At 36.5% G+C, this 25,559-nt stretch overlaps 1 protein-coding gene across 6 annotated transcripts; it reads right to left on the bottom strand.

The window, feature by feature from the left end:
* Positions 1-6,622: 6,622 nt before the first annotated feature.
* On the bottom strand, positions 6,623-15,699 carry LOC134538391 (uncharacterized). 6 transcript variants are annotated; one of them, XM_063379682.1, is made up of 8 exons: positions 15,386-15,697; positions 14,712-14,854; positions 10,554-10,808; positions 10,410-10,475; positions 10,204-10,334; positions 8,872-9,008; positions 8,577-8,780; positions 7,146-7,424 (listed from the first exon to the last, which is right to left on the bottom strand). In XM_063379682.1, the coding sequence occupies exons 1-8, from the start codon at positions 15,607-15,609 to the stop codon at positions 7,277-7,279; spliced, it is 1,308 nt and encodes a 435-aa protein (XP_063235752.1). In that variant the 5' UTR covers positions 15,610-15,697; the 3' UTR covers positions 7,146-7,276. The 6 variants fall into 6 exon arrangements, with proteins under 6 accessions (XP_063235750.1, XP_063235751.1, XP_063235747.1 ...); XM_063379680.1 differs by having other exon boundaries at positions 6,623-7,424; positions 10,410-10,808; positions 15,386-15,698; XM_063379681.1 differs by having other exon boundaries at positions 6,623-7,424; positions 10,204-10,475; positions 15,386-15,698.
* Positions 15,700-25,559: the final 9,860 nt, after the last annotated feature.

Raw genomic sequence — 25,559 nt, 5'->3', positions numbered from 1 at the left:
CAACTCCCCCTTTCCAACTCCCCCTTTCCAACTCCCCCTTTCCAACTCCCCCTTTCCAACTCCCTCTTTCCAACTCCCCCTTACCAACTCCCTCTTTCCAACTCCCCCTTTCCAACTCCCTCTTTCCAACTCCCCCTTTCCAACTCCCTCTTTCCAACTCCCCCTTTCCAACTCCCTCTTTCCAACTCCCCCTTACCAACTCCTTCTTTCCAACTCCACTTACCAACTCCCCCTTTCCAACTCCCTCTTTCCAACTCCCCCTTACCAACTCCCCCTTACCAACTCCCCCTTTCCAACTCCCCCTTTCCAACTCCCTCTTTCAAACTCCCCCTTTCCACTCCCCCTTTCCAACTCCCCCTTTCCAACTCCCCCTTTCCAACTCCCCCTTTCCAACTCCCTCTTTCCAACTCCCCCTTTCCAACTCCCTCTTTCCAACTCCCTCTTTCCAACTCCCCCTTACCAACTCCCCCTTTCCAACTCACTCTTTCCAACTCCCCCTTACCAACTCCCCCTTTCCAACTCCCTTTTCCAACTTCCCCTTTCCAACTCACTCTTTCCAACTCCCCCTTTCCAACTCCTTCTTTCCAACTCACTCTTGAAAACTCCCCCTTTCCAACTCCCCCTTACCAACTCCCCCTTTCCAACTCCCCCTTTCCAACTCCCCCTTTCCAACTCCCCCTTTCCAACTCCCTCTTTCCAGCTCCCTCTTTCCAATTCACTCTTTCCAACTCACTCTTTCCAACTCCCTCTTTCCAACTTTCCCTTTCCAACTCACACTTTCCAACTCACACTTTCCAACTCACTCTTTCCAACTCACTTTTTCAAACTCCCTCTTTCCAACGCACGATGTCTGATGTTAGCGCTGTCCTGGTTTTCACATATACCCAGAGAGATCACGTTTAGACACATTTTTTTAATGTATTGAATAATTTTAACATTTTTAAAAGGAACAGTTTGGAAATAAAATTTATTTTTGTATATCATCAAGAGTATCATCTGATAATATTCAGTTCTCACTTTTATGTAAACGAAGCCAATCTTGGTTTCAACTTTTTTTTGCCACCAAAATCTTTACATCATATAGTACTAATATGTTGGCTGTGTTGACCATAGTAAACTATCAATGGCCTGTGGTGTTATTAATAGTGACCGACTGCTACAAATAGTTTCTCCTATAAAATAATAATTCATGTTGAGAATTGACAATTTTTTCTTTCAGAATATATACACCTGTAATAATACTGCCAAAGGAAACTGTTTTGATCTTGGAGTAATAAACAAGGGGTATAATAAAAAAAATAATTAAAATTTTATTAAAATCAACGATCATATACTAAATAAGAATATTCCAATTTTTGGTGATTCAAAGTGAGCTGTTACAACGCATGGAACTACAAACTACAAAGGAAGTAACACATGTTAAGAATATTGTTACGATCGCGGGAGGCAAGGCAGCGAGTCGCGCGCCAGGTACTGAGGCGGCCTGGCGACACGCATACCTTCGGGGATTAGAGCGGCCCAGCCTCGCCAACCCTCTGCCCCCTGCGTCCTCCTTCCTCGGCGCTGTCATCCATCCCTTAGCGGCCTTGTAATTCCGCTGGTTTCTGAGGCTGCCGCGCGGAGTGGCGTGGATGAAGAGCTGCTGTTCCGGATGCTTCGAGCGTCGGGTCGGCCCGGGATGACGCGACACGTCAATAAAACTCCAGTTCGTTCCAGAAAGACGGCCAACGGGTATAAAAGCGGCGCCTCCCGGTGGGTTCCAACAGGTGAGCTGAGTGAAGTGCGAGTTCGGCGAGTGGCGCGGAGCGTGTGTGACCGAGTGGCGCGAGACTGTGTGTGTGGACAGGCGCGCGGTAAGGAGCGAACCACTGTCGAGCCTGGCTCCAGTGAGGAGTGCGAACTGCGGACTAGACAAGACACTTAGTTATTTGTGAATAGACATTAAGTGTGGTGATTTAATTAGTAATGTGAATATTAGTAGCAAATAAAAACTGTATAAAATTTATTGGGCTATCCTTGTCAACCAGTTTTCCCCTCTCGTACCTATATCAATGTCACCGTACAATCCTGTGGCAGCCTCCTTTGTAAACTAAAGTTTTTGGAATGTACAATTTTTTTCATATTCCGTACGTAAATAATTCCTGTATCCACCACTTTAAATACATGGAAATGGGGAGTGAGTGGGTGTATTATCAATGAAATGAAAAATATCTATAATTGAATATGTAGATATGTTGGCAAATATTTCAAATTAAATTTGCAGCAATAAATTTTATGTAGAAATATTTAATGCACCACTCTTTATAGTAACTGAATAAATTATACATGCGAAAACATAATTATATTGCACTGCTCGGTTTACTTAGTAAACACAAAGTATACAGAGTTAGGTTGCATTATTAGGCTATTGGTCAAAAAACTCAAATTTAAATTTTATTTTTTAGTTTATTCAACGATAAAAACTGTTTTTTTTTAACTATAAGATTATTTAATTTAATTGGGAACCAGCCTTTTACTTGCAGTGTTAGTGTTTTATTTTGCCGCGTTCGCCACTTGACATTCGAGTGTCAGCCTAGACTAACGCCATCCATCCCGTAATAAAGCTCGCGTTAAAATGCAAATCGCGTGTTCGTAGAGAACGTCGCATGTCTCATCAAGTGTTCGTCGTCAGTCCACGAATTAAACTGTCACCCAGGAGGCCGGACACGATTGTCCGCAGGCTCAGATCAGGTGCTCGATGAAGCAGACCCCAGGCGGCCGTTTCTGACCAACTCGGTGTTGGTCTGACCTTTGAATATATATACTGTATAGAAGTCGCGAGAGGATAGGATTTACTCTACGTGTTTCAGAAGCGTATGATGAGCAAGTAGTATATAATAGTATTTCCGAGATCAGGCCTCAGGCGGTGGATTGAAGATTGTCGACCGCCATCTTGGATTTGTGACGTCACGGCGGCAAAAATTCCTCAAAATTCCTCAAAATTGACTCAAAATGACTCAAAATTCCCCGTTTTAAGAAAAAATTTCCCGTTTTCGAGGGAAAAATTCCCGTTTCGAGGGAAAATTTCCCGTTTTAGTCCTTAAAAATCCCAGCGGCTAGAAATGTCCTGATAGAGGCTTAAGCATCCTTAACTCAAGCCTCAGTTAAGCCTCTATCAGGATGTGACCTTGACCTTTGACCTTGACCCCGACGGCCATCTTGGATCCACCATCTTTTCGTTGTCGGTGCTTTCCAAATGTGCTGCCTTTTCGTTGATGGTCCTTCTATTTTTAATGTTGTTTTGACTCTAGTATTATTGTAAATGGTTCTTGATTTGACTAGCGTATTGTTCCATTCGGTGCATGTATATATAAGCGAGCTCTAGACAACAGGATGCTTAGTTTGTTACTGACGTCGTCGGTGTAAGGATCACCTAGTTTGTTTCTTCTGGTGCATTAATCACGTAATTACCTGTTCTTGCGAACTCGATGGCATCTTTACCGACTTTAACGACGAACTCGATGGAGGTTGTACCATCGACTGCGGGAACCATGACGTCAGCGTCGACGATGGTGGAGCAGATCCCGTTGGCAACGTCGATGTCAACACTGGAGGAGACTTCAACAGACGTGGTACCGCCAGCAGAAGAGACTTTAATGCCGCTAGTGCTTGCTGCACAGGAAAACTCGGCGAACGGTGGTTCGCCATCAATGGAGACTTCAATGGATGCCGAATCGACAACAACTAACGAACATCGGTGCTGTTACTGCGACAAGATTTTCTCAAACAACAGCAATGCTCGGCGACACGAGAGGAGCGAATGTGCCAAGAACCTATATCGTAACATGTTTGTTTGTGAGAAATGTCATAAGCAGTTTGCCAGAAAAGATAATATGAAAACGCACATGAAGGCATGCAAAGGTCCTGCTGTTCGGCAGAAAGTAAAGGTTTCGGCGCAACAACGATGCATTGATGTTCATAAGAGTATGCCTGGAGATGGTGCAACTGCGGCAACGTCAGTATCTGGATCGCGTCTGAAAGGTTCGTCTTCATCACCACGGTATCCTTGCAGCTACTGTGATACGTCGTTCGCATTTGCTCATGATGCACGAAGACATGAGCGGAGCAAATGCACGAAGAATCCATCTCGCATGAAGTTTCGATGTGATGAGTGTCATGAATGGTTTACTAGAATTGATAATTTGCGACGACATGCGAAAAACTGTAAAGGTGAAGTCCGTGTGCCTACTGCTGAACTACCTGCAGAAATTTCGACTCCTCGGTTTAGGTTGAAGGCTCGTGAGCGTACAAGCAAGAAAACCGATGTGCAGCAACCGATTGGTATGACGTCTGAACAGGAAAATAAACCTAAGACTGTGTTCGGCGCATTACAAGTGAACGATAATGGCTTCTACTTGGCGCAGTCTGCATTTCGTGGAACATTGAAGGACTACTATTATTTAAATACGTTAGGTGAGTCGAAAGACATTTGTAATTTTCTTGATGATATCAGAGAGGACATAATCAATCAGCTTACTGATGATGTAGCAACAAACGGACCTTTGAAATATAACTTGTGGTTGGACTGTATATATGGAAAGCCATATCCGTTCGATGACAAAGTGAAGAAGTGTGCATTCAAGACATCGGCTGCAGTAATTTACAGTTCTAACGATGTGAAGCAAACTGTTAAAAACGGTATCCAGAAACTCTGTCAAGAAGAGGTGGACTATGTCTGTAAAGGTTCTGGCTGGACTCTGTCTAGTATAAACCGATTGGAGCTAAGAATTAGTCATTTCACACCGCTGCGGAACTAAATGATTATAAGATTGCTGGCTTTCGCAAATGATCCTGTAGTAGAATAGAAATTATGTAATAAATATTATGTTTGTAAAAGAACTTGTGGTGTTTTATTCCTCGAACCTGTTACTATTATGTTAAATTGATGTTATATTTACTTTTTTTGCATCGTCCTAGATCGTACCAAGGACCTTAGTCGACCTAATCAATCAGTATATAGATTACAAATTTATTTAATGAATTTTGGAATTTTTCCCGAATTTCTAGCTAAATAATTACGGATTTTCAAGATGGCGGCCAAATGACAAGATGTCGGGTGTCACAGCAATAATAAATGATTACTGCACTCTAGCGGATAAGAATTAAACTAACATGGCGTCAGCGCACTCTCGCCGACGATACACTGATGATGGCTTCCAGCAGACGAGGACAAGATGGCGGACATGACGACATACTACCTGACGATATATATGCTTTGAAAAAAAAGTGGTGGGAGTCAGTATGCCTGCAGCCACCGCGGGGGGAAGGATCGGATGCCATTTTTATTTTTTTTGCACTCGTCGGGTTTGAACCGAGGACTCCGAGCTCCGTGTCGTAAATGTTTGTTTTTTAAATATTTTATTAAATTTTTTATTATTTAATTTTTTTATAATTTTTAAATTTTTTTCATTAAAATCGGATAATAAATTTAAAGATGGCGTCCGTAACGAAAATTGCAACGATGACGTCATAATTCAAAATGGCGGATAACACAATGCCGGAATGTTCGAGAAAACGAAATGACGTCATCCAAGATGGTGGATCCAAGATGGCCGTCGGGGTCAAGGTCAAAGGTCAAGGTCACATCCTGATAGAGGCTTAACTGAGGCTTGAGTTAAGGATGCTTAAGCCTCTATCAGGACATTTCTAGCCGCTGGGATTTTTAAGGACTAAAACGGGAAATTTTCCCTCGAAACGGGAATTTTTCCCTCGAAAACGGGAAATTTTTTCTTAAAACGGGGAATTTTGAGTCATTTTGAGTCAATTTTGAGGAATTTTGAGGAATTTTTGCCGCCGTGACGTCACAAATCCAAGATGGCGGTCGACAATCTTCAATCCACCGCCTGAGGCCTGATCTCGGAAATACTATTATATACTACTTGAGCAGCTTGGGAACTTCACCGCTGCAGTGCGCTGCCGTAACGCCCTGTATCGTCTTAGTTGTTATTTACACGTTAGAGCACAGCACTGTCGCCCACTGTCATTCCCCCGCACCCCCCATCCATCATTCACTGCAGCTCAAGGTCGTTCAAGAGGAGGGGGAAGGGGTGTTTGAAGAGTTCGACACTTGTCCGCTAGGGACCACCACAAGTCGATGCCCTAGAGATGGTGGCGATTGCGGCGGTGAATTAACCAACTACCTCAAAACCGTATTAGAAATTTTAACCTGGGCTGGCGACTTCTATACAGTATATATAGTCCATCCACGGTAACCTCCTACTTTTCTGAAGCCCTGCTTTTCACCGGATCTACTTTAATGTCACTATGTATCCTTCCGCCGTATGTAAACAAAAACATTGCCATGTGACAAATGTCAAATGGTTTGTTTACAATCACCAGCTGTCAAAACAATGTGTGTATGTATGTATGTATGTATGTATGTATATATATATATATAAGTAATTTGAATATTATCTAAGTATACATGCATATGTTCATAACATTATTTATGATACCCAATGGTAAAAATATTAAAAAATAAGTTTGTTAGCTAAAGAAATAACATATAATTTAAAGTAAATTTTTAGGAGAATATATAAATTTACAACATTTATGTAAGCAATAAATATCATCCTTTAGTACAGTTCAACACAGTTTTCTGCATCTGAAAAAAAAGTATTGTAAATTATACATATGGCTGTCCATCTAAGCAATCTGGAAAAGACTAAGGATTGAAGGTTTAATAAAATTAACAAATTCAGATGAAAACATTTAAAAATGAATTTTCTTCTTTTATTTAATAAACCCCTACCATTTTGCCGGTTAAGGCCACAAATAAAAATATGGTTATATACATTTTCCTGAGTATACTTATTAGACAAAATCATAATTTTATGAACAGTAAAATTGTGGTGAAGAATTGACAGTAATTTCTATACCACTTATATGCATTATTTATTTGTGGCCCTGGATGGGGACTGGCTTTTTGTTTTCCAAGTAAGTTCACTGAAAAATGAAGACACACAACAAAATAAAATGTTTCACATACACCTATACGAATCCAGAAATGAAATTTAATATTCATTTCATAATACGTGTAATATAAAGTTAATACATAAAGTTCCAGTAATCAACATACTTAATGGGAATGCATAAAAGAAAAAAAAATGTTTCAAACCCCAACACTTACAGTTGCCCAGGTGTTTATTACATACAGACCTCAATAAGAACACCCGGGTAAATCATCAAGAGGAACTGCCAGTACTTCACTGTCTCCATCTACTTGCTGTGTCGTAACCTAAAATTCTTCTTTGTCACTGTCTTCACTTGAACTATCCTCGCCGAGGTGGATGATGAGTGGAGGAATGGTGCCGCTGTCTATGTGGACTTCTCTCTCCCAGTCTGCTTGAATTAGCTTCTCCACGTGATCCACACACCTCGCCCATCTAAAAAAATTAATGTATACAGTAAAACCTCTATATAAATGACCTGTTTATAGCAAAAACCACTCTATAACAAAATATGTTTGTTTCTGTCAAAACGGCATAGTAAACAATGCATGGCATGCTCTTTATTACATACAATTTTGAACTCACTCCACAAGAAAGTATTTTTAAACACAACAAAACTCATTTAATGTGTTTTCCTCAACTATCAAAGCTATTATTTAATACTTGAAGTAACATGTTTTGTTTTATGTTATCTGAAAAAAAAAATTATAGTGGTTTATTCAAGATATAATAAAGCTGTAAATATTATATATGTTATCAATAAAGGCTTAGAATGCATATGATAAAATATTTATTTCATAAGTTTTGTGTTTGTTTTTGGTTAAAATTTGTCCCAGACAAAAACAGTGAGATATAGCGAAAATTTAATTTTTTGAATAGTTTTGATGATTTACTGTATATGTATTTCACTATAATAACATAACTTTTGAAAATACTAATGTGCAAGAACTACATGTGTAAATACCTATTCAAGTTCGCTAGATGAAAATATTCAAAATTCTCTACGTTGAAATTTTATCTGAATATTGAAATCTGCCTACAGCACTGAACCCACCATAACTTTAAAGTCATTGACACAAGATTAAGCATAACAGAAAGTAATATCACAATTACTAATAAATACAAAACTATTTATGGAAATGAAACAATTGCAAATGGACTGCAATTACAAAAAAAAAAAACTTGCAAATAAGTCACCACTGTTAGATCTAGAAACTACACAGATATGTATGAATCACATGGGAATAAAATTACAAACACAAACACAAACACGAACACAAACACATACATGCAACACATTTTCAAAACGACAACTACACAAATTCAAACCACTTATTTTTACCAATTGTTTTAAAACTGTATTACTGGTATATGAATATACACAAAATGATAATCACACTATACACACACTAGCACACAAAGTTATCAAAAGGAATGGTAGGACCAGGCTGCTAGGCAACAATACTTACGTATTATGTAAAAATGTATGGTAAGGGTTTTGCTGAAGCTTGAGGAATGTTCTACAGGAAAATAAAACAATTTCTACTTCAAAAGGAATACCCCATTGGTCATGCAACATGAAAATACCTCTCTGGTGTGGAAGCATCAAGAGCCTCTTTCCAGATGGCTGCAACTGCATCATTGTCAAATCTCTTGGCCCGCCCCACGTTACTATTGTAATGGTGTTTACATTGAGCCCAAACTAGTTCGATTGCATTATAGTGGCAGTGATAGGGTGGGAGTCGTAGAATTTCGTGGCCATAGTTACGAGCCAACTCGTCTACCTCATATCTGAAAAGTGTGTTAGAACAAGGTGTATACGTAATTTTTTGCAACTATCTCACTTTTAAAGAAATGCTGTAAAAAAAACGAAATAATATACCGTATTCGGGGCTTGTTTTGTTTAGCTATTCTCAGCAGCTCCACTTTCAACAAATTATTTTCATGTTTTATCCCATTCTTCTCCAGCCACGCGATCAGTGCAGCCTTGATCCAGTTCGTTGTAGGTGTTTTCTCAACCTACGTTATGCCAACATTTAACTAAATACTCAAGTAGCTGATAAGAATTCATGACAGTAGAACCCTGTTACAATTTTACTGCTTATAAAGTTTTCCTGCCTATAATGTATTATTTTTCAAGTCCAATATTTTCCCTATAAGGACAATGTATTTAATTCCTGGATATAATGTTTCACAAATTATGCGTTTCGTGCTTGTAATGTTCACTTCATAAAATTTTAGAAGACGAAAAAAATTAAAAGCCTTTGTCTATACTGTCTATGTATATGTGTATGTTAGCAGTTAACTGCCTGTTGACACCCTTGGAAAACAAATAAATTCATAAATTTTTAGCCATTCTGTGTGTTTTCAAATGTATTCACTTAAATCACATGTTCAAGTGGCAAAAGAACTGGACTTAAGCATTTCCACTGTAAACACTGTCGTGAATTATGACAATTATACAGAAATGAGACAATTTTACAGCAATGAGACAATGTGTAAGTAAAGACAAAGCAGATAGAAGCTGGAAGCACCATGATGTTAAAGAAAAATTGTTTTTGGCTTGCTACAAGCAAATTGGAGCATCAAATATATCTTTATGCAGCTTGTTGAGTCCATTGGCAATAAATCCACACTAAAAAGTACTAAATTGAATTTCCTGCTTATGTTTTTTTTTCTTGTAGCCCCTTAAAAACAAATTATAACAGGGTTCTACTGTACTTATGCAAAGCAAACATGTGTTTTGGCATATTGTCGTAATGAATTTCTAAATTTAACAAAGCATGTTAGTTTAGTGACTAGAAATTTTTTTGAAAATATTATTTTAATTTATTAAGTAGGGCAACAGAGCATTCATAAAGTGGGTCCTTTTACCAAACAAGTAATTATGTCATTTTCAAATGCTGTTTGCAATAAAAAAATTTTATTTGGTATTTCAAACCCTCTACTAAATTAGATTGCACTACAATGTAATTCAATTACATTATATATATATATATATATATCTGTGTGTGTGTGTGTGTGTGTAATCAATTTCAGCTCAAACATTATAGTTTATAAAAATGTAGTGTAGGCATACTATTAAGATAACAATTATTGCTGGCAAAATGTATTAGTCTCGAATATTCGTACTTATACACAATAATAAACACATGTAAATTTTTCACATTACAATTTGAGCAATAAAAAGACACTGCTTTACCATTGCACATACCTGGGTGCTGTGATATGAAGCATTGTCCATTATGATGACACTGGGTTCCTCAAGATGCACCAACATGTCTTCAAACCACATCAAGAAAGTTTCCCCATTCATCTCGCCATGGTAGTCTGCAGTCTTCTGACCTGAAACAAAAAGTAATCCTGCTCCTGGCACAAAGCCAGTGCGCCCTCCAGCATTAACAACAATAAACCTTTTACCATCTCCAACAGTACGTCTCTTCGCAGATTGTAGACTCTTGTCCTGCCATGACTTTGATACAGTTCCTGAAAAATATATGAAATGGAAATGAAATACTTTGTATTGGACCACAGAACAAATTTTCAAATAAATTAATGCCTTGCCTCTCTGGAAAATCCATGTTTCATCAACAAATATGAAATTGGCACCTCTTTCTTTTTCTTCTTTATACTTTCTCAAGAAATCTATTCGCTGCAATACTATGTTTTCATTCTCTATCAAAGCTTTTCGTCCATCAACAGTTTTCCATGAAAATCCCATCTTCTTTAACAATTTATGAAGACTTGATCTTCCACCATAATAATCTATTTGTCTTTCCCTGATTTCTTTCAAAATGGTGTCGACTGTAACATTCAAACCTGTAAATTTATTGCATACATTAACAATACATGAAATAACAGAGGTACACAAAACTAAGCGAAACCACAACCCCGTAGAAGATAATTTAAGTGCACAATTTACATTTATTAAATAGTTTTAATAAACTTACATTTCAAAAATACTTTTAAATTAATGGTAAATATTTACTTGGGCGGTATTTCCGAAAAAATTTTTTAAAAATCCGAAAATACCTTTATTTTATGCTCTTCAACTTCCTCTTTTCATTAAAATCGGCGGAGATTAGAAATTCCAAATACTTTAGGAGATATCGAATTTTTAAATTTCAGCACAAAACCAGCGCATTCCTGTGGCGTGCGTGCACCATTGTTTCTTGTTTACGTACGAGTATCTATTTTTTTTATTGGATAATGATGTCACGTTTTTGTTCGTGATAGGCCAGAATTCAAATGAACTAATACGTGATTATTTAGTTCAATTATTGTTTAAAACGGTGTTTAATTACCGCCTCCAACTTAGGTGAGTTTTTAACGTTTCTAATTTTAAAGTCTTATTTGTTATTTTGATATTGTTGCGCAAGTAATAAGTAACAAAAAAATTTACGTGAGTTGTTACTGTACATCCTTTGTTACGGGTTTGTTAGGTAAGGTCAGTTACATTATAAATAATTTAAAACTAAAGAATAATTAAAATTAATTCACATTATTTTTAATATCACCTTAGTTTGAAAGTATTTTTAATGTAACTGACCTGACTTAATCGACCATTTTAGTTTTAAAATATTAAATTAAAAAATTTGATATCTCCTAAAGTATTTGGAATTTCTTATCTCCGCCGCTTTTAATGAAAAGAGGAAGTTGAAGAGCATATGATAAAGGTATTTTCGGATTTTTAACATTTATTTTCGCAAATACCGCTCAACTACATATGATGAAATTTAAAAATTCGATATCTTCTAAAGTATTTGGAATTTCTTACCTCCGCCACTTTTAATGAAAAGAGGAAGTTGAAGAGCATAAAATAAAGGTATTTTCGGATTTTTAACATTTTTTTTCGGAAATACCGCCCAAGTAAATATTTACCCATTAGTATTTCAGCATTCAATTTAGCAATCAATAAGTTACAAGCTCTACACTGTGTTGTAGGTAAATGTTTTGTATCGTGTATCCCATGTGATCCCTAGATCTTTATGCATGAACCTGTACATCCTATTGATCGTGTGGTGCATGTTTTTTTTCATTTATTCAGATCAAAGATCCTGAACATAATCAAATATTGTGGTATAGCAAGAATAATTATCATAAGTTTAATAAAACATATATATTTTCATTATTATTCAACTTTAAATCATAACTCATTACTACATCACAGGTTTTTAGTTTTGGTTTTGTACAGGATTTTTAAACGTAATAAATTAGAAAAGCAAGCATCATCAATCACAGGATCAATATTTGCAGGATCATGCGATCAGGATCAATGTATCGAATCGGATACGCGATACTAAACTTTTACTGTTTTATAACCTTCTGTTACTTCATACACTAACACACAGTTTGTCTGGCTAAGTTGTGTTTTCATATGATACAGTAAACTCCCGGTATATCGCGCCCCGATTGATCGCGGAATCGGGTATATCGCGGGTCAAACCATGTCCCCCAGTCAGAAATGAATAATAATGGAATAAATGGTTGATAGCCGATTAGGATAATTTTGCGTTGTAACTAACAAACTAAGCATCGGGCAGAAAAAAGCCTAGGCGTAGAAAATGTCCGCAGTGAAATTCTAAACAAGATATCTCCGTACATTATTCCTCTATCTTGTAGTGTTTTCAAATTATGGTCCAATCCAGCCCAGTGATATTTTCTGAAAGACTAGTTCTTAATGTCGCTTTATCTCACAAATGAAGCATCGGACAGGGGACCTGATAAAGCCCACCGTCCAGCGACATTATCCAGCGTGACTCGGCTGGGGATTGATGTTGGATAGGCTTGGTTGTCGGCAAGCGCTGGGTAGGGAGAGGCGAGCCGAGAATATGGAGAGAGGTAGAGATTAGAGCGGGCAGAAACATGGAGAGGGGGAGTGGGGGAGGGAATGTGTTCACGCAGCACACAGGCAGAGCATGAGTCACTTGACTGAGCAGCGTCCCTGCGTACAAGGCAAAATCAGGTAGTCCGGTGTTTAAAATTCCACTCCAGAATCATAATTGGTACATCTGTATATAAATGTTTTGTTACAACTTAAACCTACAGACGTTATATTATTGGGTAATTCATTGTATTATACACGTTCATCTTTTTACTTTGGTATAATGTTTTAACATTAAATGGTAAAGTAAATCAGCTAGCGTATTTTTAATCTTTGCCCAGGAATTCCCAGTGGTCCAATACTTACGTGAACCATACTGTACCACTTTTGCCGTGAGGTAGTAAACAATTCCCGGAAATGTTCATGTGTAGCGGTCTCCCGACCTTTAACCAGAGGCTGGGGAATATAACACTTGCCGATCCGAGAAACACACACTCAGCAACTCGACACAGTGTTTGGTGAAATAAGTAAAGACATAGTTTAACACGGTTTTTAATACGGCGTCACTGATTGCGCTAAAATTAAATTGGCGCAATTTTTGTTTCCCACACGTGACCATTTATAATTTACTGTAAGCATGGATAATAAAGTTTAACGACTTGACACGATAGACGATTCTTTATTTTTTATTGTACGAATGCTAGAATAGTTTTTTTCCTGTATCTGCGGCCTACTTCTGCAAAAGACAAGCTATCTGTAAGTAAATATAGAATTTTTATTTTGTTAATCAAACTCGGTACTTTGCGATTCATATTCGGTTTGAAGTATCACTACGGCCTTTCTTTTTAGAAGACTTCGACCACAGAATCGTGTGTAACCGCACACACTGCACTTACTTTGTTACGGACACTGACGAAGCAGATACTGTGGCTGACACCACGAGACTGGCAGCAGCTTGTGTGCCGCACGTGTGTATGGCGGCGTGTGGCGCGCTCGTAGGCCGTGCGACAAACTGTGCGCGGCATGCGGAAAAATAAAAACAATTCAACATTTAATATTTATCTTTAAAATTTATTATTTTTATTTTTTCACCCGCGTTTAGTGAAAACTGCGGATGCAAAGTCCGCACAACGGCGGGCCGTCTATACTGTGCGTGCTTGCCGACCTATTAGAACACAGGCGGTGTTTTATGCCTTTTGACCTTGGTCACATCGAAACATCGCGGTTATGCAACAACGCGGGTAAAAGTTATGTCCCCCGACAACCGCGTTAAATAGGGAGTGTACTGTACTTCATTACAATGAAGTAGGACTATTGTTTATAAAATAACAATACCCCTATATTTTCTAAAGGGTTAGGCGGGGCATGACACTATTTTGCAATAGAATATATATTGTACTGGACCCTGCCACACAGTACAATTTAGCCAATTAAGTATCCCAATTTTTTTTTAATAACCATGCTTGCTTAGACCACAACTCACTAATTTGTAACCAATTACTGCTAAAGCGCACAACTGGATATTATTGATACTGGAAATAGTCATTATTTAACCTTCTGATACATCATAAAATTTGAGGTTATTTAATATGTATACTGTGTATAACGATATAAACATTACTTGTAGTTTTAGAATGTAACAATTTTCTTTCTATCTTTAACCTAACCTTAAAAGGACGTGTACGTATTTCATATGTTGCACAATATTCTATATATCAATACCATATCAATAAAGAAACCTAACAAACCACCCAAAAATGTTAAGTATTTTTAAAGGACAGATGATATCGGGAAAAAAACTGAACCGGTCAATCTGCATATGGATATATGAAATGAATACAATTAAGTAGGGCCTACCCCAGTGATATCGAAACTACTCTTCAGTATCAAATTTTTACCTTCAGCGTACATCCTGTAAATTGCATTCCTGATTGCATTTACTGTGAAATCGTCGACTGTGTCAAGTGACTTTCCTTCCTGTGGCCTTTTTTTCCTCTTTTTTCCTGGTGTTGAAACTTCTTCAATGTCTTTCTTGTAGTACCTAACCAAAAAAAAAAAAAACATTTGTCATAACACTTTTCCGGGGACCCGTTCACAATACGCAGTTAGGCAGTGTTCCAAATATGGCATTTTGTCACAAATATTTGCTTTGTGGTCACTAAATGGAAACATGACAGACTTTGTCCACGAAATTAATGAAGTGTTTTTTTATTTATTTTGTGATCTCCCAAACAGATGAAAAACTAATTAAATGCAAATTATAAAATCACTCCCTTATGTTATAGTTAAACCTATCATAAAGTTTATAAACATCGTTATAAACAAACGTGTATCACACCCATAAAAATACTTGAAAGTGCCTATATTGTTATTGTTAGGACCTGAGTAGGCCTAATATGATTTTAGGTTAAGTTTTCAACAGAGACGCCACATGGCGGTGTTGTCTCACACCAAAAAATATAAATTGGAAATAAAACACAAAAAACCTCGTGAGTTAAAACACAGGCCGACAATACTTAGGACACAGTCGATATTTTTTTTACGTGCATGAAAACGAAAAAAGCCTACTTACTTGAGAACAGTTGACTTTGCGATGTTGAGAAGAAACGCGGTCGTCTGCGTAACGTCACATTTCTTCAAGTCGCCTTTCCTAATTAAAAGATATAAGTTCTGAGCGACGTTAATGATGTCCATCTGACGCTGCGACGAAGTAGCTTTCCCCATCCCGGAACCAATTACCATTACAGCAATCACAAGAACCACACAAAATATCAAAACGATAACAAATTCCATCATTACAATAGTAGATAATAAATAATATAACAAAGTTAAAATACACAATATTAACACAAAATCCTGAAACACAAACTGTAGGTACGTTATTTCACGGTCAGTAATATATTAAAACACACTGCAATATGGCGTACAGACTGCAGACTGCTTATAGAGCTGCTGAAAGCGGCTGAAAGAGAAAACAAACAAGTGACTATTAACATTATTAATGCGCGACCACGGTTTCGGCACGTAATATTTTTTTACCGTTAACATAACGTTTTTATTTCACCAGAGATTTAAAAAAATGTTCAAACTTAACAAATACCCACACAAATTCTTAAATACACGCGGAAAGTCAAAAAATATATATTTTGGCTATGGAACTATTTCGTTCTAATCATTGCCAACACACCACTTCTCTCACTGTTTCATTTACACACATGCGAGATCATTAATATTAATAATATTGTACATAGATAGTTACTTTTTTTGTAAAATTTTATTTAACATCATTATACGGTAATTTAGTGTTAATGCATGTTTAATATGCATATGATGGAAAGTATTTTTGCAAACGAACCAAACATGCTGCATCCTGGTGTGTTTTTTCAAAGGTTCGTTTAAAAAAGTAGGAGGTTACCGTGGATGGACTATATATTCAAAGGTCTGACCGACCAACAGGGGGTGTTGTCACAGCCGTGGCGGACACAAGGGCCGAGTGCTTCACTCTAGCATAATGCCACAAATATAACCGATTTATCTACATTCGAAAAAAACAATCAAACAAGTTCTGTTAGAACATCCTTCCTACTCTCTGATAGAATTCTTTGACCTAATAACAGATCAGAAAACTTAGCTCTGGTAAATTTGATTCAAATCCATCACAAAGCGAGGAGAAAAATATTGAGTTTTGTAAGCTAACTCTTCGCTCTGAGCTTTAGACTTCAGTTTATACTATTTCTTATGTACCCATGTTTTTTTTTTCATCTCTCTTTCTTACTTTTGAAATGTAAAAGTACTCTGTAATATTTAGTTTTTGTGGTTGTACAGTTTGTTTGTATATATGTATATATTTGTATTAATTGACTTGTTCTATATCCCGGAGTCCTTACCTCCATATGGGATCTACAGAACAAAAATTGAATAAATAAATAAATAAATAAATAAAAAATAAAAAATAGAACTCCGGAGCCAGCCTGGGGCGCCAGGTCGCGTATCGCGGTCAATAACCTCCAGGTGTGATCCTTGGCTCTTCGGATTCATGTTGGATCAGGCAGAAATGACTTGTAAAATGAGCTGCGAAGCCTATGTGATATATATTTTTATTTAACTCGCAACGTTGTAGGGGTAGGGTTTACAGTCCCTGGATAGAGGGGGGAGGACCACACATAACTTAAAAAAAAAAAAAAAAAAACACACACACACACAACTTAGAACAGTCATAACTTATAAACCTCGAAAAAAATCCACGTAACTTTGAATTGTCATAGTTAGAACGATCATAACTCAGAAACACACAACGCAAAACCACACAACTTACGAACGTCGTAACGTAAAAAGTCATAACTTAGAACTATCACAACTTAGAACTGTCATAACTTAGAAACACGCAAGTTCGACCCGCATAACTTAAAACTATCATAACTTAAAAACACACAACGGAGGTTTTTTTTTTTCAAACCTAACATGTGGCCTGTGGCCTAAGCGGTTCAGAGTGTAGGTCTGTTATTAATATTAACTGGGTGAAGCTAGGTAATGTTTGGTGACTAGACAGTATAATAATTTTATTTTGTTAATGTAAGGCTGGATATTTTTAACTATTGTGTGGATCTAGGTTTGGTTTTAAGTCTCGAGATTCCTAAACCGTGGGCCACTGATAACTTCCCTTTTTTCCGGGAGTAGGTAGTGTCAGCATGTTGAAGGCTCTCGGAGACGTAAAGGCGAGACAGTTCGTCTGACTACCTGGGAGGGGGTGGCAGGGGGGTGGCTACCTGGAGGCATTGCTGGCGGGGACCTTCTGTCGAGCCTCTAGACAGCGAACACGAGTTGCCACTCCCGCGTGGACGACCCAGTCTCCGGGATTCTCAGACCACCCCGTGCACGAGCCATCGCAGGGGACGCACCACAACGCCGAAATACCACAACACCGAACATACAATAACGCCGAATGCCAAATTGACTACAACGCCGACAGCTAGAAAACTGCTGTGTACCACAACGCCGAACTACCACAACGCCGAAATACATTAACGCCGAAATACATTAACGCCGAATAATGTCATTGCAGGACTGCCACAAAGGTTAGGTTAGGTAAGGTAAGGTTAGGTAAGGTTAGGTTAGGTTAGGTTAGGTTAGGCTAGGTTAGGCTAGGTTAGGTTGTGGTATTTCGGGGTTAAGATACATTTAAGAAACACACACATTCATTCAGTTGTTTTTCATTTTGTTCCTGTGGCCCCCACTCCCCGCAGCAACATTTTTCGGCGTTACTGTATTTCGGCGTTGTGGTACACTGCAGTTTTCTAGCTTTCGGCGTTGCGGTCAATTTGGCATTCGGCGTTAATGGTATTCGGCGTTATTGTACGTTCGGCGTTGTGGTATTTCGGCGTTGTGGTAACGACCCGCCATCGCACAGCCGCGTGACGTCATAGTCGGCGGTCCGCACATCCGGCGTGACGTCATAGTCGGCGGTCCGCACATCCGGCATTCAGTGGCTCGGCACGTTCTGTAATCCGGCACCAATTGAGCCGCTCGCGTTCGGTTTCCGGTTGTTTGAACTTGGCCGCCAGGTCGCTGCCGGCGTTTGATAGTTCGCTCAGAGTTTACCGTCACTTTCATTTCAGTTCAGTGTTCCCTGTTTTCTAGCGGGTTACATTTGACATGTTACCGGTAAATTTCCGTGTTTTTTTTTGAAGACCAACACTTACATGAATTTTTTGATGTGTAATATCTTAGCTCTCTGTACAATCCATTTGATAGGAGTAATATTGTGAATGGAACGTTAGTCAAGGAACAGAAAGGTGTAACCACAGTGCTGCCATCTGTGGCGGATGCCGCGAATAAAAGTTCACAAAGCCAAAGAGAAACTTTATGTTATCAATTAACTGTTTAATTAATTTTAACAAAATGGAATGTATTTTAATAAAATTCCTTGTCGAAAATCAGGTCCAAAGCCGGGGGCTTAATTTTTTTTTCCAGATAGTTTCGCTTTTATCGAAGCCGTATCATTATATAGTTTAACATGATTCTACTGTCGACGTAGCTGCTCCGGCAGCGAATTCTAGCGGCGGGTGTGGAAACTACGTTTGATTCGCGTCCAGAAATGTAGTTGAAAATATAATTTGCGTTTATTTTTCTCTCTCGGAATTGTTTTTAAGCATTCTACGTTACATTTCATGCGAGAATTTCGTGTTGCAATCGTATTTACAACACGAAAAAAAATATGATTTTGCTTTGTACTGTAGTTAGAGGTTATTTTTTACTGAAAGATTCACTCAAAATGTTTTCTTTCTTTCTGTATAACAGATGGTTCCCGTTAAAACTATATTGACTTTAGATAATCCGACAAAATCTTTAAATCGGTTTGGTCATGGTACCCAAATTGCCGGTTTAAAAACCTTTCTTTGTTGTAGGATAGCGGGAACAGGGAAGAATTACGCTGTTTTTTTTTTAGATCCTATTACACTCTAACTATCGCTTTTAAAACCTTCCAAAAATTGTTGATACAATTATGTATTAAACTGGTGTGAAGACACTGAAAATGTCCCAAACGCAGCAGTATTTTTTTGAAAAGTTTGTGGTTTGAGTTTTCATAAAATACATTATATATAGGACTGGTTCTTAAGTACGTTGGATGTATAACGGAATCAGCCAATCAGAATCGTTACTTGAGGAAACGGAAATAGAATGTGTTTCCTTGTCAACGAATTGAAGATTTAAGATATTATAAAGGTTAAATAGTGAAATTAATGTTAATATTAGTGTCATATGGAAAGATGTTTAACTGCAAAAAGTTAATGATGTCTACAACTTTAAATACATTTATGCATTAATTTTACTAGGGAAGTAGTGTTCATGAGGTTTAATTTATATTTTTTAATGTTATGAAATACATAAAAAATTATTACTGACAGGTTAGAATTTTCCATCCAGCACTGGATGCATTAATAAAATTTAAAAATAAGATTAAAATTGAAAATTTATAGCTGGTTCAGACTAATAATACTCTTTAATGATGTGACTGTAAAATATATATTTAGATTATCTGTCCAGCTTTATTTGATGGAGGATTTGGAAACCAGATTTCGTCCAGTATTACCCTTCAAATTTTATTGTCAAATATAGTCGGAGAATAATATTTGACAGTGTAACAGGTCTTGTATGCCTTGATTTTTTTATGTAATAGATGCATATTTACTGGCATTTAAACTTCGTGTTCTTATACAAAAACACTTTAAATAAATGTCGCTACGAACGTCTACTAAGATACTGTTCTTTTAAGGCAGAAGATAATTTCATAAATATTAGTTATTGGCCGAGGAATAAATTTCTTATTATATTTCTCAATTTATTATTTGAGTATCTAAAATCATGGGTGCTTCCAATTCAGTTGAAATCTTATCTAAAAAAAACATACTTATAACTGAAATTCAAATACATAATTTGTTTAGATATCCACAAGTTTACTTTCTATGTTGACTTTGTTATTTTTCTGTGTGGCATATTGGTAAAACATCTAGAGACTTTAAGACCTATATTAGATAACTTACAATGGAACGCAATGAACATATTGCATTTAAAATGTACTTACAAACAGGTTTTTTTTTTTTCAGTTGAGCATACACAATTGAAAAAAAAATATTAACTCTTAAAATGAATTGGATTTACATGGTTATTCAACTGTTTGAAATGACGAATATAAAATAAGTCATCGCTCTTCTATGCGCAGTGTTGCTACAACTCCGTGTTAATTTATTTCAAGGAAAGCTGATAGCGCGAACTTCACTCAGTTTCCTTACCAAACTGTTCATCTATATTTTTTCCATTATGTGTAAAAAAACGTATTATCTTTCGGAAAGAGATATTAATGATAACTTTCTTTATTTCTGTGTACTCGTTCTGCACACACACATACACCTTCACACACACACACGCACGTGTTAAAAAAATATATTATGTATATAATGACAACGAAATATGTTGTGATCTTTGAACAAAGGCGTCTGTGGTCTCATCGGTAATATTTTAATGCAAATATATATTTAACCTGTGTTAAAGGTTCATTAAGTCACCCTTTGACTTCAACAAAAACGTTTTTATTTCCAGTATCTTAGTCTAACCACAATTTAGAAAACCGGTACTGTACTTGAATGCAATTGTAGATACGGTGAATTTTTTTTTGCACAAGTAAATATCTGTATTCTTTAAACAAACGATATTATTTTTATTAAAGAGATGCCAGATTTATATACCCTACTTTGAATTTTCAGTAAACTATAAAATAACTTTTGAAAATATAACCTTTGCATATTAGGCCATAGTTTTTTTGAAATAAAAGAATGTATGTTCACATTAACGATATTTGCAAAGGGAGATCAGTCATCTCCGTTTTGCAATTTCAAATATTTTGATACCGCTTGTAATAAAAGATACCGGGCTTAATTTTTTTTTCACGTGACAACGTCTAATAAATCGATGAACGCCGGCTTCACGCACGAAAAACTGTTCCGTTACTCACATTGTTCCGTTACGCTGTGTTCCGTTACGCTGTCGGCGAGTGCAGTAATAATAGGTTATGTTACAATTGACTAAAAAATTATGGTGATTCATTTAATTGATTATAGATATTTGATTACAGTTTATTTATATAAAAACTTGTTCATAATTATATTTAAACTTTATAGATAAACGCCAGTTTTTAAAATTAATTACAAGTCATCTAGACGTGAACTGTTTCGTCGAATGTTTATAAAGTGAAGTGAAAAGTTAATGGGGTTTTCATTGCTTATTACAACTACAATTTCAGCAATAGATGTTAACTATTCTTGCATTTTAAAAATCTGATTACTGGTATAATTTCGAGTATTTATTCTTTTATTATTAAAATAAAAATCATTCAATTTTATTCATAAAAGTATGCAATCATTTCATCAATGTTTTGTTATGACGTTGTCACGTTAAACTATCGTCCGTAATCCGACTTTACAGACATCCAATTTTTTTTTGGTTTCACGTGGCACAGGACTTGGCTTTGACTACTTGTTGAAGTCAACACTTGTGAACTGGTGTGGTTATCATGATAGTTGTAGTCGCTCACGTGAAGTTATACGTTATTTCCTCGTGGCACTTACATACGAGAGCCTGTTAGTAAACATGTGGTTGTGACAAGGTAGAGAAGGTCTGGGATATATGATTTATGCCTTGACATGCCGAAACATTTGGATTAATAGTTCAAAATTATAATTTGTAGCAAAAAAATGAAGGAAAAAAAATCCAAGATGGCGGGGCTTAACTTCCTCCCCCCCCCTCCCCCTAAGTCACATATTTCCATGTCATCGCAAAGCATTCTCATGCATACTCAGCTCCATATCACTATGGAAACTTATTTTGTGTGTTTGTAACTGCTTACTCATCGTAAGCTAAGCATAAAGTCAATTTTATCGATTTTCGACCTTTATAGGGTCTAACGTTGATGTATCTTAAGGAACCCTAAATATTCTTTAAATCGAAAATTGCTTACGTAAATATCTGGGGGGAAATGTAGCTTAATAACAGTGACAATAATTTTCGAAATAGGTCCAGTAGTTTTGTAGCTTATACCGCTTCAAACAATCAAACAAACAAACTTACGTTCTTTTCATTATATATTTAATTTCAGATGATACATTTTGTTTGATCTATGACCGTACATGAAACATTTTTGTCGAAAATTAAGTATGAATATTATTACACGTTTTATTTTCGCTGTTCTAGCAAACGACGTTACCCGACCAGGAAAGTGAAATATGGCGTGTTTTCCCCCCCTTAATTTTCTTTACATTTCTTCCACCCTCGTTTTCTGCAGCAGTAAAACTTGGCCGTAATTTAAACCGATGAAATTTTTAAGTGGGTGTTGATGGAAGACAGCGAGCATTTCATGTAATTGCGATGCCAGCGTAATTGCAAAACTACGTTACAGCCAGAAAATATGACAAAAACTTGGATTCGTATAATCAACAAGTCTGATAGCTTTACAAGTTATCCCGACGTTTTCACGAAAAAATCTACGGTGCGGGCCCGAACTGCGCTGTTTTTTTTAGTTTATTTTTATTTAACGTCCTTGAAGTTTCTCGTGAGTTTCATTCGGCTGAAGGTAAGTAGGTACTGGTAAATTTAAGAAGATCGTCTGGTTATTTGTAGAGACCGGAAAAATTCGCGGATTCATTTCACGACAGCCTAAAATTCATATAGTTATACCTCAGTGCTGTCTCTGCTACTGGCTCACAACTCACCCGGATGACTCTGGGCCAGTAAGACACACTCAACCGAAGCTGTGTCGAATCACAGGCTGCTACATTGGGACACCTTCGCAAGACAGCCATTGGGAGGGTGACATTTGACCGAGTGTACGAAGGACTATAAAGTTCATCCTAGAGGTCATTGAACCCGCGAATTTTTCCTGTGTCTAGTTATTTGTAATCAATGTTCTTACTAAAATTCACGTGGAAATATTTAACAGCGTGTAAATGATCACCGACTCGTACGATGGTAGACTTATGACATACATAAATGTTCATCAGATTAACGTGTAACAATAACCGAATAAGAATTATTTGTTTAATTTAATTCTAATTTTTGACGTACGGGATCTTTCACTGGCTCAAGCTTGAGGTACAAGGTTTTCGTGAAATACCTACAAAACTTACTATTTCAAACGTCTGCATTACAGTCGTTATAATGCACAAAACTGTGATTCAAAATAATATAAATATTTCAAAGTATTAATATCTGTTTACAACAATTTTAATAAGTACTATGTTTTTTTAAAAAAGTACATGTTTTTATCAGTTTGATATAGGCTACAGTTTCTGATGTAATGTAGGATGCTATAGTTTAATTTGTAAGTTATAGTTTTGTTATTTGTTTTTTTAGTTAGCATAAAGTGTTTTTCAGTAATAAATTAGTACCTACTAGAATTCAAGAGCCTACAGCAAAAAAAAACTTTTATTTTTACACGCTTTATATTAGCTTTACCTGTATGTTTGTATGTTTATTTGTTTGTTTTTATGTTTGTATGTTTGTAACCGACTCCTTTGGGTGCGATTTAGACCCACTTTAAAACGACACTTTTAAGTTTGGGATATCTTGAGCAGTAAAGTTCTCTGACACAATATAAATTTTGTTATTTTTGCCGTCTGGCAAATGTAAATGTTTTATTCATAAACGGTGTACTATTTTATTCGCGACAGCACAACATTTATGATGCTAGACGTCTCCGTGCAAGTTTTACGCCCTTTGGGTTTTGCATGAAATTCCACAGAACACGAGGAATGTTCTAAAGACACGCTTTATAACGCAAGCTCTACATTTTTTTCCCCCTTCTTCTTTGTTGTTTACTCAGCAAGAGGCGAATAGCTAATGATTTTTTTTTTTGATAGAGAGACTTCTTTACAACCGGCGGGGTAGGTCGAGATGATGACGTCATCACAGAGCGACGAAGAGGCTTAGAGGCTTAACGAAAACAAGTGTAACACTCAAACTGAACCTAGTAGAGATCGAAAAACGAAAGAATTTACGTATGTTTTGTAGCCACACAGAAAAAAAAAATGTGCGTTAAGTCCATGCGTGACACAAGTGAAACTTCTTCTTGCTTATCTTTTTAAATATATATATATCTTTATATATATCTTTATATATATTTCTTGTGTGCGTGTGTATGTCACTGAACTCCTCCTAGACGGCTGGACCGATTTTGATGAAATTTTTTGTGTGAGTTCACGGGGATTCGAGGATGGTTTAGATTCACAATTTGGTCCACTGGAAAATGTTTATTTAATTAATTTTTTATTTATAAATAGTTGTTGATCTTTGAATGGTTTAGGTTTACAGTATATATATATATGTGTGTGTTGTGTATTTATTTATGTGTTGTTGTTAATCTTTGGATGGTTTTTATGAATTGTTGTTATTACATTAAAATAGAATTGGTTATTGAGATTATTATATTATTATTTATTGAAATAACATTTGAAAGTGTAATTAAAAATATAGGTGCAAATTTGTGAGGTGCAGTATTGAAGTGAGTATTTTACATGATTTTTCGTGATTTTAATTATGTATAGACGTGAATTCAATACCAATCAACTTAACCTCCAAATTTAAATGGTCAGTTCTCATTTTTTCTACATATTAAAATGTAATAAAAAATATACATTGTGCAAAATATGTAAGGTGCAGTATCAAAGTGAGTATTTAACACGATTTTTCATTACTTTTAATTATGTATAGACGTGCATTCAATAACAATCAACTTAACCTACAATTTTAAATTGTTAGTTCTCATTTTATTCTATGCAACTTATGACGTATTGATGTCTCTTTGAAAATAAAAATATAAGTTTGTAAAATAAATTATAACATTATAACATTTATAGTATCTTATAGTAATTATAGTAATTTCAGTTCGACCCGGCAGATGACGCTGCGATTAGATTCAGGGAAATTTCCTGTAAATTTTCGAATTTAAAACGTTTGAACAGAACAACGTCGGTTGGGTCCGCTAGTATATATATAAAATTCTTCTGTGCGTGCGTGTGTCACTGAACTCCTCCTAAACTGCTGGACCGATTTTAATGAAATTTTTTGTCTGTCTTCAGGTGGATTCGAGAATGGTTTAGATTTACAATTCAGTCCACTGCAAAATGTTTATTTTATTAATTTTTTATTTATAAATTGTTGTTGATCTTTGGATGGTTTAGGTTCACAGTATAACTTAT

This window comes from Bacillus rossius, chromosome 13 (assembly GCF_032445375.1).
Source record: "Bacillus rossius redtenbacheri isolate Brsri chromosome 13, Brsri_v3, whole genome shotgun sequence".
NCBI lineage: Eukaryota > Metazoa > Arthropoda > Insecta > Phasmatodea > Bacillidae > Bacillus > Bacillus rossius.
The sequence above is the reverse complement of the archived record's forward strand: the minus strand, read 5'-3'. Positions and strand labels throughout refer to the sequence as shown.

Coding starts and splice junctions, on each gene's coding strand:
- LOC134538391 (XM_063379677.1), bottom strand. CDS start 15,609: ATGATGGAATTTGTTATCGTTTTGATATTTTGTGTGGTTCTTGTGATT. Junction 10,809..14,711: donor TTACAGGATGTACGCTGAAG/GTAAAAATTTGA, acceptor ATAAATTTACAG/GTTTGAATGTTACAGTCGAC. Junction 8,781..8,871: donor CAAAACAAGCCCCGAATACG/GTATATTATTTC, acceptor CACACTTTTCAG/ATATGAGGTAGACGAGTTGG.